The sequence below is a fragment of the Aquarana catesbeiana genome, linkage group LG01 (assembly GCF_042186555.1).
Source record: "Aquarana catesbeiana isolate 2022-GZ linkage group LG01, ASM4218655v1, whole genome shotgun sequence".
Lineage (NCBI taxonomy): Eukaryota > Metazoa > Chordata > Amphibia > Anura > Ranidae > Aquarana > Aquarana catesbeiana.
In genome coordinates this window covers 366,313,898-366,329,853 of record NC_133324.1, presented here as the reverse complement: position 1 = coordinate 366,329,853, position 15,956 = coordinate 366,313,898, and the positions used below count along the sequence as shown (strand labels likewise).

The window sequence follows — 15,956 nt, the reverse complement described above, 5'->3', positions numbered from 1 at the left end:
CACAAGCTGGCTGTTCAAGTCTCCGTTTTGATGCCAGTTTCAGGCATAATGTGCCGCCAGTCGCTCTGAGTTTGTATTACCTTCTTAACCTGTTTATTATGCGAGTCTGTTGGTGTTTGTGTACCTATTGCTTTTTCTAACCCCTCAGAGCCTGTCTTTTACTGTATGGGTAGGAAAATATTTATGACTTGTCCTTAAAATCCATTTCCTGCACTAAAGTACAGGACCCTAGTCTTATGGTCTTCTTATTGCTTGCTACAAAACTGAGGCTAGCTGGGAAGGGTTATATAGGGGGGATGCCATTGCACCCCCCCCCCTTTTTTTTTTTTTTTTTTTTTTTTCAGGACAGCCACCATATAGACCTTGGCTCCTCCCATCTTGGGAAACACCGCCTCATACTACAAGATTTAAGCCTCGCTGTCCTGCCAGCTTTTCAGTTCTGGTGCATCCTCCAGCAGGGAGAAACTAAAGGGCCAAGGTTGAACAGCCAGGGAGGCTGAGGGGGAGACAGCTTCTCCTTTTTTTTTTTTTTTTTTTTTTTTTTTTTTTCCTACAGCCAGGAAGGCTAGGAAGTACCTGAGTAGCTGCATCTTGTAACCCCCTTAGCTTCTCTTGGGGAAGCAGGAAGTCTGGGGGGGGGGGTCCTGCTTTCTTCTGCCCAGGTGGGGCACTGCGGGAGGTGCGCCGATTCCTCCCTGCTCTTTGCAGCTAGCGATGGAGCTCTGGGATCTGGGCCGGATGACTGGCGACATCAGTTAACTTTTGCAAGCCCCGTGGCTTCCGGTTCCGGCTGTGGGATCTGAAAACAGGCCGGGCTTGTGCGGCCTTGATGTTGCTGTAGGGACAGCGTACGTACGGAGGCAAGAGTGACCACTGATCTTCAGTGAGAAATGTCAAGCAGAGGTTTCACAAGCAGCTCCTGGAGACTCCAGCACCAGCCAAGGTAAGAGGAACCCTGGGGTGGTGTTCCCTTTACTCTGTCCCAGAAGCTCCATGGGTGTTTGTCCCCCCTTGGTGGTTGGGAGTGGAGCAAATGCGTTTGGGACCCTGGTGGTGGTTGGTCCTGGGGGAGGGCACCCCTGGTGGTCCTCTGTTAGCACTGGTGGGGAAGGGTCAGTGCGGGCATTTATGGCTGCTCTTTGGTTTCTGTGTTTGAGACGGACAAAAGCAACAACTCCCACAACTCCAAGAAGAGATGTCACAATGGGGGAATCCTGGACATTGAGGGGTCAGCGAGGGAGCAGTCAGCAGAACAATGTATGGACCTAGCGGTGTCCATTGCGCTTTCTAGCACCTTCCAGACTTTTTCTAACTTCCAGATGACGCAGCCCCAGGTTAATCCTCCACCAGTGCAGCAGAGTGTTGCACCTAGCCCGGCGGATGCTCCCCCCCCATTAGTGGAGAGAGACCAGGGGGCTCCAGAGAGGAAATTGAGGAGGAGCCAGACAATGCCTCTTCAGACTCCCAAGGGGAGTTGGACGGAGAGGTGGTGGATGGTGAATCCACAAGAACCTCTCGGTACAAACTTTCCCTAGAAGTGGAGGATCTCTTAAAAGCTATTCATACCACTTTGGGAATCCAAGAAGGAAAAAGACATGGTCGCGCCATGGCCAGATGTACAAGGCCTTGGGAATCGGACAAAGAGGGTGTTCCCGGTTCACGATGTCTTGGTCGATGCCGTCAAGAGGGAGTGGCAAGACTCCGAAAGGAAACCTTTTTTTTTTTTCAAGGGCTTTGAAACGCGGGTTTTTCTTTTTGGCAGAAAAGTCACAAGTCTCCAGGCATACTGACCTGGCCTTCGAGGACATGGGGGCGCTTTTGGACTCTCTTGAAAGTCCTGGGACTTGTCGTTAGGAAACCTCAAGCCTGCCATGTCGGTCACGGTGGTGGCCTGCAACATGGAATATTGGCTGAAAGGCACACATTGAAGTGGGGACGCCAAAAGAAACTATCCTGACTTCCTTCCCCATGCTCCTTTTTAGGGGGGTACATTGCGGACGCCTCGGCTGAATCGGTGCGCATGTCCGCAAGATCCGCAGCCCTATTCAGCAAGGAGGGTCAAACTCTGCGGGCTTCCACTCACGGGACTTGTTTGGGCCATTTTTCACCTTCCTGAACAGCCCAAAAAGACCCACTGACCACAGTGGGAGGACGATTGGGGGGGCTTTCCTCCCACAGTGGGAGATGATCCCCTCCAGCTTGTAAGGGACCATGAGAGGATACCGGCTGGAGTTTTCAAAACCTCCCCTGCAGATTTCTCGTCAGAGCTGTCAAGGTGTGCAGAGAAGTAGTCAACTTTTATCTTCCCTACAGGAGCTGGAGGGACAGGAGGTGGTGGTGGTATTGGTTCCGACCGAGGCTTCTATTCCCACATCTATGTGGTTTGCAAGCCTTCAGGAAAGTTCAGGCTTATCCTGAACCTGAAGCCTCTGAATGTCTCAGTAACCTACAGGAGGTTCTGAATGGACTCGGTCTTCTCGGTGAAAGCACTTCTCCTGAACTGCTTCATGGCGTCGCTAGATTTGAAAGTATTTGAAAGAAGTCTAGCTGCACACCCCCATCAGAGGGCTACCAAATGTAGCCCCCCCCCCACCCCGGGTAGTTGCATACTTGGATGGTCCACTTCTGTTTGCTTCCTCCCTGGAACAGTTTTCCCAGGATCTACAGGTGGCAAGAAGCATCCTAGAAAGCTTGGGGTGGCTCTGTAACCTGGAAATCCAACTTGGTTCCATCCCAAAGGGTCACCTTTCTGGGCTATGTGTTGGATTCAACAAAACATGAGGTCTTCCTTCCTTCCCCTAGAGAAGATCCAGACAGGGCAATGTTACTCCAGGGCAGTCGCCAGGTCTCGGTAAGATGAGCCATGTCAGCTCTGGGCTTGCTAACATCCATGCTCCCGGCAGTGTAGTGGACAGGGCTGCACTTCCGCCCTTTGCAACTGTTCATCCTGGGGGTTTGGGACCACAGTCGAGGGGTCCCTGGACTCCCTGGTATTTGTTTCAAAAAATCCCTTTTGGTGGAGGAAGGCGGCAAATCTGTCAAGGCCTGGAGTGGGTCCTGCCTGTTTCCAGGACTGTCACGACCGATGCGAGCGGCACCGGTTGGGGGGGGGGGGGGGGGGGCGGCGCACACCTGAATTCCCAGTTGGTGCAAGATGCCTAGGAGAGGGGATGCAAAGAGGTCCTAGAACTGGAGGGAGCTGAGAACAGTTGCCTTGGCACTCAGCCTTTCTGAAAGAAATCCAGGGACAGCATGTGTGGGTCCGCTCAGACAGCTCCTTAGCAGTTGCCTATATAAATAGGCAGGGGGTACCAGGAGCAGATCCCTGTGGATCCTGGCAGAAACCATCAAGTGGGCCGAGGACCACATTCTATCACACTCTGTGCATTTGAAGGGGGCACAGAACCAGGTAGACTTTCTCAGCACTAAGATGCTGGGGGAAGGTGACTGGGTTTTGAACCAGGATATCTCCGAGATGGTCACTCGAAGGTAGGGGGTACATGTATGTGTGGACGTCTTTGCTTCGAGGTAAAACGTGGAGGCTCGCCTCTTCTCCCTGAGCAGATGAGACAGGGCGATCGGAGTGGACGCACTTGCTCAGAGCCCCCCCCCCCCAGTGTTTATAGAAAATTAGGGAATAGAAATGGGACTTTAAATGAAACATGTCATTGTGGCTATGGATAATGAATGTAAATCAAATTAAATCAAAATGAATTTAACCCATGATTGGTCCATGATTTTTAAAGCATAAACAAATGAAATTAGAATGCAGCTATAATCAAAAAGATTAGTATATTTATAATCTAAAAATTAAATCCAAACAAAACAATAGACATAAATTGATGCAGTTCTTACAAAGAAATGCATGAATCATAAATTTACCAATCAAAATGTACATAAATCACATGATATGAATACAGATTCGGGAAAAAATATTGAATTCATGATTAAAATGGGCTTGGCTTGGCACACAGTTTAAAAGATGACGTGTTTCTTGGCTTCCTGCCAGTCATCAGGGGTGGGATGCACATATTGTCTGGAAAATGAATAGAATAGGATGAATATTAATATAGGTAAGACCTTCTGAATGGAGAGAAAATATCGGACTTCAATACAAGATTTTTCATTGATTTGTTTATAAACCAAAACCCAGAATTTGTATTTTTGAACTACAACGGACAGTTTAAAATATATTATAATTTTTTTTTTTTTTTTAAATACAAAATGGGTATACAAAAAAAATCTGCTTCCTTTTTAGTCAAATCCTTTTCTTTTTTTTTTTTTTTTTTTTTTTTTTTATTTGGCCAAATCTTTATTTTACATTTTGACCAATGCATAATTTAAAAGACCAGGAGAGGCTGGTGAAGCCAGCGTAGTGGTTTTTGTTTTGGCTGGCTTTGACTAAATGGCGGGTTTATGCAGATATACTTGTGGGAGGCTTACAAGCGGGGTTACCGATCAGCAGTCAAAAGTGATTATATTGCAAAAGGAGTGTTTGAACATTTTAGGATGGCTTTTAAATCTGGAGAAATCCAACTGTCCTGTCCCAGGGGATCACTTTCCTAGGTTACATCCTGGATTCAACCCAGCGGAGGGTCTTTCTCTCCCAAGAAAAAAATTCAGAAAGTGGGCAGGGCTTTGGCAGTTCTGTAGAGCAATCGCCAAGTCTCAATAAGGCAGGCCATGTCAGCCTTAGGTCTTCTGATGGCTGCTCTCCCAGCCATACAGTGGGCAGGGTTACATTTTCACCCTTTGCAATGGTTCATCCTGGGAATTTGGGACCACACTCTGGGGTCTTTGGACTCAACAGTTCTCATACCAGCACAAATAAAGAGATCCCTGTGGTGGTGGAGAAAGACAGCCAATCTGTCCCAGGGGTTGGAATGGTTTTGCCAGTGTCCAGGATCATCACAACAGACACAAGTGGCACTGGTTGGGGGGCACACCTAGGTGCAAGTCTGGTGCAGGGTTCCTTGGGAGTCGGGCGCAGAGGTCCTTGAACTGAAGTGAGCTGAGGGCTATTTCACTGGCCCTTAAAGCCTTCCAACAGGAGCTCTGGGGACATCCTGTTCAGTTCCGCTCAGACAATTCCTCAGTGGTTGCCTATATCAACCGACGGGGGCACCAGGAGCAATCCCCTGTGGACTCTGACGGAAGCAATTCTCAAATGGGCCAAAGTCACTGTTATGTCCCTCTCGGCGGTGCATCTGAAAGGAGTTGAACCAGCTAGTGGACTTCCTCAGCAGAATGACGCTGTGGAGGAGCGACTGGGTCCTGAGTCGGAACACATACAGGATGATTACCCATAAGTGGGGGGGGTCCCATGTGTGGACTTGTTCGCTTCAAGGGGGAATGCAAAAACCCCCTACTTCTCTCTGAACCGGTGGTATGGGGCGATAGGGGTGGATGCACTTTCTCAGAGCTGGTTTTTACCAGGTGTTTCTCGCGCTCTCTCGCTCCCCCCCCCCCCCCCCGCAATATTGCTAGTCTTGAGGAAATTCCTGACGGGACTCGACCCTGGCCCGAATAGCGCCACACTGGCCCAGGAGACCGTGGGTTTTCTCTCCTTAAAAGATCTGGCAGTGGAACTTCCTTGAATTTTGCTGGTCCAGGAAGACCCTCTCTCAAGGCCCACTGAGGAGGAAATGCAGAGTAAGGGGTTCTCTGATCAATTGGTGATGACCCTCCTAAATTGTAGGAAGAGGGAGACGCACGCTATCTATTTAAAAGTCTGGAATAAGTTCAACTCTTGGTGCGAAGAGAACTCCTATAGCGTTCACAGCCCATTAGCAGTACTAGAGTTCAGAGTGGGGCAGATAAAGGGCTGGCCCTCAGTACCCTTAAAGGCCAAGTTTCTGCTCCCTGAGTTTTTATTTATTTTTTTTGGAACAGCTAGCAGTAAATCCCTGGATATCTAGGTTCTTTAAAGCCTTAAGTAGGCAGCTGACTCCCATCCCTTTCCAATGTGGGATCTCTCTGGTATTGCAGGCTCTTGCAGGGGAACCCTTTTGAGCCTATTTAGTCTTGTGCAGTGAAATTTCTAACACGCAAGACTTTTTTTTTTCCTTTTTCAGGGGCTAGGAAGCGATCCAAAGCTTCTAGGTGTATGATAGCCAGATGGCTGACTGTTAGCTATTAGTCGTTTATGGCAAAAAGGTGGAGGTCCGGGAAGGTATTAGGGCCCATTCCACCAGGGCCATGGCAATGTCGCAGGCAGAGTGGGCTGGTCCCGAACAACAGATCTGCAGATCAGCACTGTGGTCAAGTTTTAAGACCTTAAGCACTATAGGCTGGATTTATCTGCTCAGGACCAGGCCTTCGTGTGTAAACTCCCGCAAGCAGTAGTCCCACCCTAGCTCGCTTATCCTCTCAAAGGTGCTGTCCTGAGAGGGAAAATCGAAGTTACTTACCGGTAACATTTTTTCCAAGAGTCTTTGGGGGGGGGGGGGGGGGGGGGAACACGTTACTGGTAAGTAACTTTTTTTATTTTGTGCATTAAAGATTTGACAAACATAGCTTTTTGTTTAAATACAATATATTAATATCTTTGCTTTTTGTAGTCATTTGTTGTCCAAAGTAGGGCTGCAACTATTATATTCATAATCGATTAGTTGGCAGATTATTGTTTCGATTAATCGATTATTCGGTTAATAACCTTAAAAAAAGTGTGGTGTATAATTTAGTTTTAATATGTAAAGTTTAAAAAAAAAGAATTTATTCCTAAATATCTTAATGCAGTGTTAAATATAAATTACCAACTTTATGAATGGGGAGCAAAAGCTCTAATCCACTCTGAGAATAAGACAGAGGAGATATACTATATATACAATTAGAAGATGTACTGTATATACTATTAGAGGATATATATATACTATTAAAGGGTGAATCTGGTAAATATCAGACTCTGATCAATTTTTTTTATTTAAAAACAATGTTTTCTGTCAAAAAAAAAATTAATTTTAAGAACGTTTGTTCGATTTTCTAATCGTTAGTGGGGTCAAATCGACGTTCATTTTCAAGCATGATGACTGGAAAATTTAGAAATAGAAAACTTGTTGGTGAAAGGAATTTTCACACAGTGTATTTGGTTTTTGTTTAGAAATTACATTCACTTTAAAAACAATGTTAAAAGCAAGTTAAAATTTCAAACATTCTTTCAGCGAATGTACAAAGATTTTTCGTCTGAATATTCTCGTCTGAAAATTGACCGTGTGGCCAGCATAAGGCTCAGTACACACCTATGCAGTTTGCTTTTGATCTGTTTCTGCAGTGCTTTTTGCTGTGCGTTTTGATTTTTGCACACGTGATTTTGCTGCGACTTGCGTTTTTGCATTTTTTTTTAAATTTTTTTTTTCAATTTGTTGGGCAAATTAAACACAAATTGCTGCAAAAACGTTTTACATGCTTTTTAGCAGCTTCTCCATTGAAGTATATTGAACCAAAAAAGCACTGTTTTGCGTAAAAAAAAAAAAAAAAAAAAAAAAAAAAAGTCCCTGACCCTTTCCAAATACGCAGCAGCTGAAAAAAGCATAGATGTGAACGTGTCCCATAGGAAACCATGTAAATGAACTGTAGTGCGTTTCTGCAAAAAGCACCAAAATCATAGGTGTGAACCAGGTCTAAGACGTCGGCCAGTAACATAATGGGGTTAAAAAAAATAAATTTAGCCCTTTAGATAATCACTACTGTGAGGGGTTCATTTTTTTTACTGTAGAACTGTGAAAGTAATATTTACCGTAATGATTATTTGCTCTTTTTGTGCTATAAAGGGCTCATTTTAGTTTTTTTTTTTTTTTTTTTTTTTTTAACCCCATTGTGTTACTGGCCGATCAATTATGAAAATGGTAATAGATTAATTTTATAATCGATTAGTTGTCGATTAATTCGTTTCAGCCCTAGTCCAAACAAACCTTTAGGTGGACTCTGCACTGTCAAAAATGCACCATAACATTAATTTAAGATGTAGGCTCCATGGCTGTTGCCCTTAGCCAAGATTACTACCTGAGTCTGAACTCCTACCTTGCATACCTGTTAAGTCAGTTACTCGGTGGTGAAGCCATATTCAAGATGACAGGTCTTTTGATCAGACTTTGGGCTGAACAGAAGAAATCTAACCATTCCTTAGATTGAATAGATCCCCTGTTGTGCCTGTTGTATTTTGACAGCCAACCAACATCTGATTGCATGCTGCTGGTTTTGCCTCGTCTGCCACCTGGCGCTTCTCCCCCCCCCCCCCCCCCCCCCCCCCCCAGGAATGTCAGGTGGGAGGCAGCTGAAAGGGCCACACACTGAGTGAATTCCAGGAGGTTAATTGGGACCTTCTCTTAAGCACCTATAGTGTTCTCTCACTTTTGTGAACCTATAGGTTTCTCTATTTCAACAGAAGTCAGTAGTTTTCCATCCAAACGCTTTGGATCTGTCTATGGTTGCTTATGAAGCCTTCTAAAAGTTGACTTTAAAAGATCACAAATGGTTCTAGTGCTTTAGTGAACAAAAAACAATTTAAATGGACCTTTTTGGGATGCGGTCTCTTGCAGTAGAGGAGATGCATGTTCATGATTTTTCCCAATATCTGGAAAGAGAAGGCATCAAAGTGCCAGTTGGGCTATCAATGTTTGCATAGGATGGGTTTAAAGTCCTTTGTGTCAGGGGAACAATTTTGTGTTGCCAAAGTACTTCAGGCCTCTGTCCTTCCCATTATGGCTGTGCTGTCAGGGTTGTACATGGGGGAGAAAAGGGCTTATTTTTGGGAGTAAATCAAATATCCTGAGTGGTTGCTAAATACTGATAGTGGGATAGAAGGGAAAGTTTAACTTCTATGGATATGTTGTCAGTAAGATTTTTTTTTTTTTTTTAAATCTTTATCACCTAAGAGTAATCCTAAATTATTTTTAATCTGGTTGCATAGTTCCTTGGTTTAGTGTTGACTCAGTTTAGGGCAGACTTTCTGAAAGTCCCTTTAGCAGTGCCAGCTACGTGTGGTGTGTGGGTTTTTTTTTTTTCCTCTAAAATGCCAGGCAAAAATTCACATGCCTCCTAACCTATAAAGGAGGTAGATTTGCACAAAATGCCCATTGCAAACCCAGATGTTAACTGGTCACTGTTCTGTATGTAACCTGTAAAGAACTGTGGGTGGGACCCAACATGTCCTACACTACAGGTTGCCTGTAGAAACCTGGGGAGATGGGCCTGGCTACAAGGCTAGTCACTAGGAGAGCAGCAGTGACTGGTCTTTAGTACAGAAAGCTCCTGCTCAAAGTCCAAGAAGAGTTTCACATTGGATTACTGCATAGATCTGGAAGAAATACCCACCAGGATTTCATGTAAGAATACACACGGCTCTTGTATTTGTTTTGTATGATTTCAGCGCTAAAATGTGACATGTAAAACATTACCTTTGATGTACTGGAGAAAACGCACCAATTTCTCACAACAGTTCCATCTTCTGCTCTGCTGATCATGTGATGTCAATCTCCCTTTTGATCAAACCTCTATGTAAATGCCTAGGCTGGGTTGCATACTTGTATATTGATCTTTGTCATGTTACTTATTCCACACTGAGACTGACCATTAGCTTAAAGCCAATGTTTTCTGTCTGTAGTAGAGTAAAAGCAGAAGACAAGAGGGGTGGAAGTGGACCTCACAACTGGGGCTCAATTAAAGATGATTTCAGGTACAGCATAATAATCACACTTTGTGGTCAGCTTCAGATGTACAACCCTCTGTTTAAATAAGTTCACTAATAGAAAATGTATACCTTTTTTAGCTGTTGAGGTACAAATCCAGTGCACCTTGTAGACCAGGGGTGCCCAACCAGTGGCCCGTGACCTGCTCGGGAATGGCGGGTTGCTGCAACCCCCCCTCCCAGAGCATCAGTGTTGTGAATGAAGCCAGCAGTAAAGGTAGCGATACCAAATGTACTCTGCCTGGGAAAGCAACAGTCAGAGATACCTGCATGGAAGGCTGTTATCAAAGGTAAGTTTATTACTAAAATCAGTGTGTGTATATATGGGCATATCTGTTCTGCAGTGCTTTCAAACTGATCCGCAGATGCAGCGCAGTACACCTGTGGTTTACTTGCACTAAGCCATAGACTTCGGTTTATGGCCTGCGGTTTGGTGAGCTTTCAGAAAGTGCACCACACCTGCAGGATATAATAGAAGTCTATGGCAAAGTGCAGCTAAATGGCAGGAAAACCACAGGTGCACTACACCCATGACATGGGTAAACTGCAGCACATCAGTGTGAAAGCGGCCTTGGGCCCCTTCGGACCCTCCATTCATTTTTATGGAACAGCAGATGTAAACAGACTTGTGTCAATTTACACCCACCTACCTTCAAGCCTCTGAAGGTGAAAAAAAAGCAAACATCCATCCCCCTTCCATCTGGGCAGATCGGCTTGGAGACACAGAACCCCCCTAGAGTGGGCTGTGTCTGCTCTGCATATGCAGCGTGTACTCAAACCTGTCATTCACTTGTTGTGGCCCGTGAGCAGTTACCAAGTCGCTTAAGTGGCCCTCACTCTTCAAAAGGTTGGGCACCCCTGTTGTAGAACATAGGCCTCAGAACAGCTGGAGAGCCACAGATCGTAGGGCTATAATCTGTCTAAATGTATACCGCACTAGTGTTCCAATAAACAGCAGCTGGCACTACAACGGACAATTTGTGTATATGGATGGATAAATAGTGCAGTGCTAATCACATAAAAGAAAATTAATAAGTGCAAAATTGACGTGGGTGCTCTCAAATATAAAAACGGTGTATTGATGCAGGAAAAATTACATTCGTGGATAAAACACAGAAAATAGTTAATATCTATACGATAAAAAAGTGACTGACACACGTTTACAGGATAAGTGAGCTGATAATATAGTGGTCAAGTCCAAACGTGTGTTAGATGGTCAAAAGAAATCAAATATGAATAAATCCTGAGGTTAAAGGATCACCACAGTGAGGAGGTCTGGCACCAATAGGATATGAGGAGGCTTACCGGAACATATGGCCTCAATTAGCTTGTATCAAATGGGTCAGTACAGGCAGTGGGGGTTAAAATCGCCCCTCCACTTGTCGTCGGAAGAAATGTAACTGGGGGGATTGCCAACCTCCGCCACAACCGATGCAGCAAAGTTACACACTGCTATACAGGACCATCAAAGTCTATTTCAGAGGTGGAATCTTCTCACCATCGCTCAATTGGCACATGAATCCAAGGAGGGAAGATTCGACAGTGTAAAACCATAGGCAAGAGTTATATTAAATATATAATGCTCACATTTCAGCAGACATGAGTGCATATTGAGTAATTCCTTGTAGATAGACAAGATGTAATGGTGTAGACACATTTCATCTTAAACAGATCTAGGTGGTCAAACTGTCTCTGCCATTGTGTTTATATAGGAAATATGACCCCAAAGTGGATAACCAGCTTGTGACCTGACATGCGTGAGTTCCCAATTCACTTCTGGATCCTGGCAAAATGGCACAGGTTCATGTGGCTCTGATACCGAGGCAAGACCACATGCTATAACCGTGTGTTTGGGGGTCATGCCTCGCCCTGAAATCGAAGCATAAAAAGCTGTCAACACGTTATGTATGCAGATCAAACCTAATTATGGTATCAGGGCACACAAACTACCGCTATGCCATTGCCAATCTTAAAGATGTAACAAATAGCCAATAGAGCCAATATGTGATTCAAACCTTGTTTTTACAACTATATTTGTCACATTAACTCGGCTATATTATCTCGATAAAGGACATGTTAATTCCACAGGACTTGGATAAAATTTAATCTCAGTAGTTTATCAACAGCGGGTCAATCCACAAATGATGAATAGAAATTATTAAAAATTATACAAATGCGGACATTACAATTTTAAATGAAGAGTAAACAGACAATATATGTAAAAAAAAAAAAAAAAAAAAAAAACCCAGAACATGTATAATATAAGTGGGTGTGTGAGGATTACAAAAACTGTAAATTTGGCCATCAGATTCATGCTCTATTAATAAAAGCAGTTAATGTCCCACTCCGTTCATACCGAACGAAGTAGGACCGTGACTCGTAGATCGAAAAATGTTTCAAGTCGCGATACACCCCTAGTACTAGCTCGCCACCCCCTCCAAGGTGGTATATACCGATCGTTAAAAATGATGTACCCCTTGGATCTGTTATTTCCGATTTAATGCTTGGGTACACTGATTAGTTGCTCCTTCTGATTTTGGCTATATGCTCATTAACCCTTACAGAAAATGGGCGGATAGTTCTGCCCACATTTACCACACGGGCAAGTAATTAGGTAGACAATATTTGTAGTGGCACAGGTAAATTGTTTCCTGTCATAAACATGGTTGGTAACCGTAGATTTGAGTTGTGTTTTCACTCTGCTGCATGTTTTGTGTTGACACACATTACACTTTTTTCAGGGGTAATAGCCAACTAACTTATGAAAGAAGTGTTTTAAATATAAGTGCAGCGCTAGGGCAAAAAGTGCAATTCATATGAATCGCACAACACATGTGATGTGTATACAGCCAAAAATGGTATAATGAAGTGTAATAATTTGAAATGAAAAATCATAACATATGTGTGATGTAATACCAAGTGCTAACAAAAGTGAAATGACTTCATATGCAGCTGATTTTCATCAGGAGTCCCATGAAGAGGGGGGTGTGTTGGAAATGGTCAAATAATTGGCAGCGTGATGGCCATCACCACCACAAATTAAATTGAAGGCTTACCCCCCCCCCCCCCTATTCAGGGAGGTCACAAAGCGGTTCTTTGGATCTGTGATTCCCAGAAAAGATGTCCTGATGTCTCTCCCCAGTAGCCTCAGAAGATGCACACCAGGAACTTCACAGCTGATCAGGGCATGGTGTTTTAGAAAAGCCAGAGCTGTTGTGTCACCCCTGATGTCATGACAAAATGATCGTCGGGATGAACATTTACACACGCTACTGTGCATATGCGATCGCTGTCTGGATTGAGACATGCTCTCAGCTTGAACTTTTGCTATCCTATGTATATGCACTGCTGCTAAAAAAAAAAAAAAAAAAAAAAACTGCAGAGGAGACCATATTCTACTATATGGAGTCTTTTGTCTCTATATACTCCGCCTCTGTGGCTGTTTTAAAACACCACGCCCTGATTGGCTGTGAAGATCCTGGTGTGCATCTTTAGAGGCTACTGGGGAGAGACGTCGGGGACATCTTTTCTGTGAAACGCAGATCCAAGAAAGCGCTTTGTGACGTCCCTGAATAAGGAGGGTTGCTGACTTTCTGGTAAGCCTTCATTTTATTTGTGGTGATGGGTATCCTGCTGCCAAGCATTTGATAATTTTCAATACACCCCCTCTTCATGGGACTCCTGATGAAAATCGGCTGCATATGAACTTTTCTTTATTTGCACTTGTAATATTACTTTTCACATGGTATAATTTAATTTAAAACCACATCAATTATTGCATGTTATACCATTTGTATGTATGCAATTCATGTGTTGTGTGATTCGCATGAATTGCACTTTTTGCCCTAGCGCTGCACTTTTATTTGAACATTTTTCTTTGTGCCTGATATCTGGGTTATAGTGCTCAGCTGCTGGCTATTTTATGTACTAAGCATGGATATCTCCTTACACTAACTTAGGAAAGGGCCAAACTGGGGGGTTGATATTGGGGCGGTTTTACTCTGCAATGACGGGGCTCCCTATATGAGCTTGGCCCTATCGGGCAAAAGTGTGCCCAAAATGCAGTCTTTTTATTTAAAAAAAAAAAAAAAAAAAAAATGTTCCAATGTTTGTCTAAAATGTTTAATCTGTATGTTGCGTAGAGAAAGAAGTGAATGGAGACCGCTTGAAAGTGTCATCTCTATTTTGGTGAGGCTTATCCACCAGAAGGGAGCCTCCATCTACAGCAAGGGTCTTCTGTAGTTCTAAATCTACCTCTACCTGGATCTAAGAGTTGCGGTCCTACTCCCTGCTTGGTATGAATGTGGAGTGGAACATTAATGCTTTTATTAACCACTTCAATACCAAGGGCGTCATATGACGTCCTGGGCTTTGAGCGGGTATATCTGAATGATGCCTGTAGTTACAGACATTCAGATATTGCCGGTTTCAGCCGGCGAATCTCTACACCATAGGAACGATCATAGCGGGCGTTCCGCTGCTTGATTGTTCCTATGGGAGGCGAGAGGGCACGTCCCGCTCCCGCCGCCCTCCGGTGCTTGCTCTGACTCACCGTTACGATCGGTGAGGCGGAGAGTGGATCCGCCGGTGCCGGATGTAGAGCATAGAGATTTCCGGCGGACCAGATGGTCCCCGGAGTCTCTATGATCGTCGGAGGCCGGGCGCGATGTTATGACGTCACACCCGGCCTCTCCATTCAAAAAAACGGCGCCGCTTCGGCTGGGAAGCGGCGATCGTTTTATTTTATTTTTTTTTTTTATTTCAGGCTTCCCAGCCTAGTCGTGAGATATGGGGTCTTATTGACCCCATATCTCACTATTAAGAGCACCTGACATGTCATATTGCTATTACAAGGGATGTTTACATTCCTTGTAATAGGAATAAAAGTGATCAATTTTTTTTTTCAAGTGTCAAAATAAAAAAAATAAAATGTATAATTAACAATAAAAATTTTTTTTTTAAAGCGCCGCTGTCCCTGTGTGCTCGCACGCAGAAGCGAACGCATACGTAAGTCCCGCCCACATATGAAAACGGTGTTCAAACCATACATGTGAGGTATCGCCGCGAACGTTGGAGCGAGAGCAATCATTTTGTCCCTGGACCTCCTCTGTAACTCAAAACATGTAACCAGTAAAAAAATTTCAAGCGTCGCCTATGGGGATTTTTAAGTACCGAACATTGGCGCCATTCCACGAGCGTGTGCAATTTTGAAGCGTGACATGTTAGGTATCTATTTACTCGGCGTAACTTCATCTTTCACAAAATGCAAAAACATTGGGCTAACTTTACTGTTTTGTTTTGTTTGTTTTTTTTTTTAAACACAAAACAGTTTTTCCCCCAAAAAAACGCGTTCGAAAAATTCCTGCGCAAATACTGTGTGAGATAAAAAGTTGCAACAACCGCCATTGTATTCTCTAGGGTCTTTGCTAAAAAAAATATATGTTTGGGGGTTCTATGTAATTTTCTAGCAAAAAAAGATTATTTTTACATGTAGGAGCAAAGTGTCAGAATTTGGCCCGGTATTGAAGCGGTTAATGGAGCATGAATCTACTGATGGCCCTTTAATTTACAATCTTTGTAATCCTCATTTTCCTATATATACTTTCTCAATTTTGTATATTATTCCTTTGGTTTTTTTTTGGTTTTTTTTTTTTTGTATTTTTAAAATTTTCATGTCTTTGTACAGTTTCATTTATATTTTTCATTATTTGGGGATTATTGACCTGCTGTTAGATAAAATCGAATATCCGCAGGTTATAAAGTCCTGTGGAATTAACATCTCCTTTATAGAGATAATACAGTTGAGTTATATGACCAATCCCCTGATGAAGTCATGAGGTGTGACGTCACGCGTAGGGACGAGATAGGCTGCACACACAAACAGAGGCATACGAGCTCGTCGGATTGATACTGCTGTTTTTAAACTTTTATGTGAGTACCTACAACTTTTTAATAAAGAGTATTACCATTAACCAAACGGGATTACACTATTGGCTTCTTTTCTGCCGATTACCCCCTATATATACAACCCCCCCGCACCATACCTGAGGGAATCCCATCCTAGGATCCAGGACAGTGAGGGACGTGTTGGAGTCTATAGGTGGACGTCTTAACAGCTTTCCTGATATATGCTTTTGCCCTATTACCTTAAGGTAAGGGGCCATTACCTATCCGAGTGGTTTTGCACACGAAGAAAACACTTGATGTGGTTCACTTCAGCACTTTAATTGCAACGTGTGCATGCTAGGACGTTGCTGTCACAAATTTATAA

The 15,956-nt window shown here is 43.7% G+C and overlaps 1 protein-coding gene across 6 annotated transcripts in view; it reads left to right on the top strand.

Moving 5' to 3' along the window:
- Positions 1 to 15,956, top strand: part of HABP4 (hyaluronan binding protein 4) — a 274,086-nt gene that overhangs the window by 242,997 nt on the left and 15,133 nt on the right. For 5 of the 6 annotated variants that reach the window (XM_073633090.1, XM_073633073.1, XM_073633081.1 and 2 more), the window contains one exon: positions 9,602 to 9,673. The exons of the other annotated variant lie outside the window; for it this stretch is intronic. In XM_073633090.1, coding sequence (XP_073489191.1) covers positions 9,602 to 9,673 — 72 coding nt within the window. The remainder of the gene's footprint in view (positions 1 to 9,601; positions 9,674 to 15,956) is intronic. 6 annotated transcript variants of the gene reach the window in all.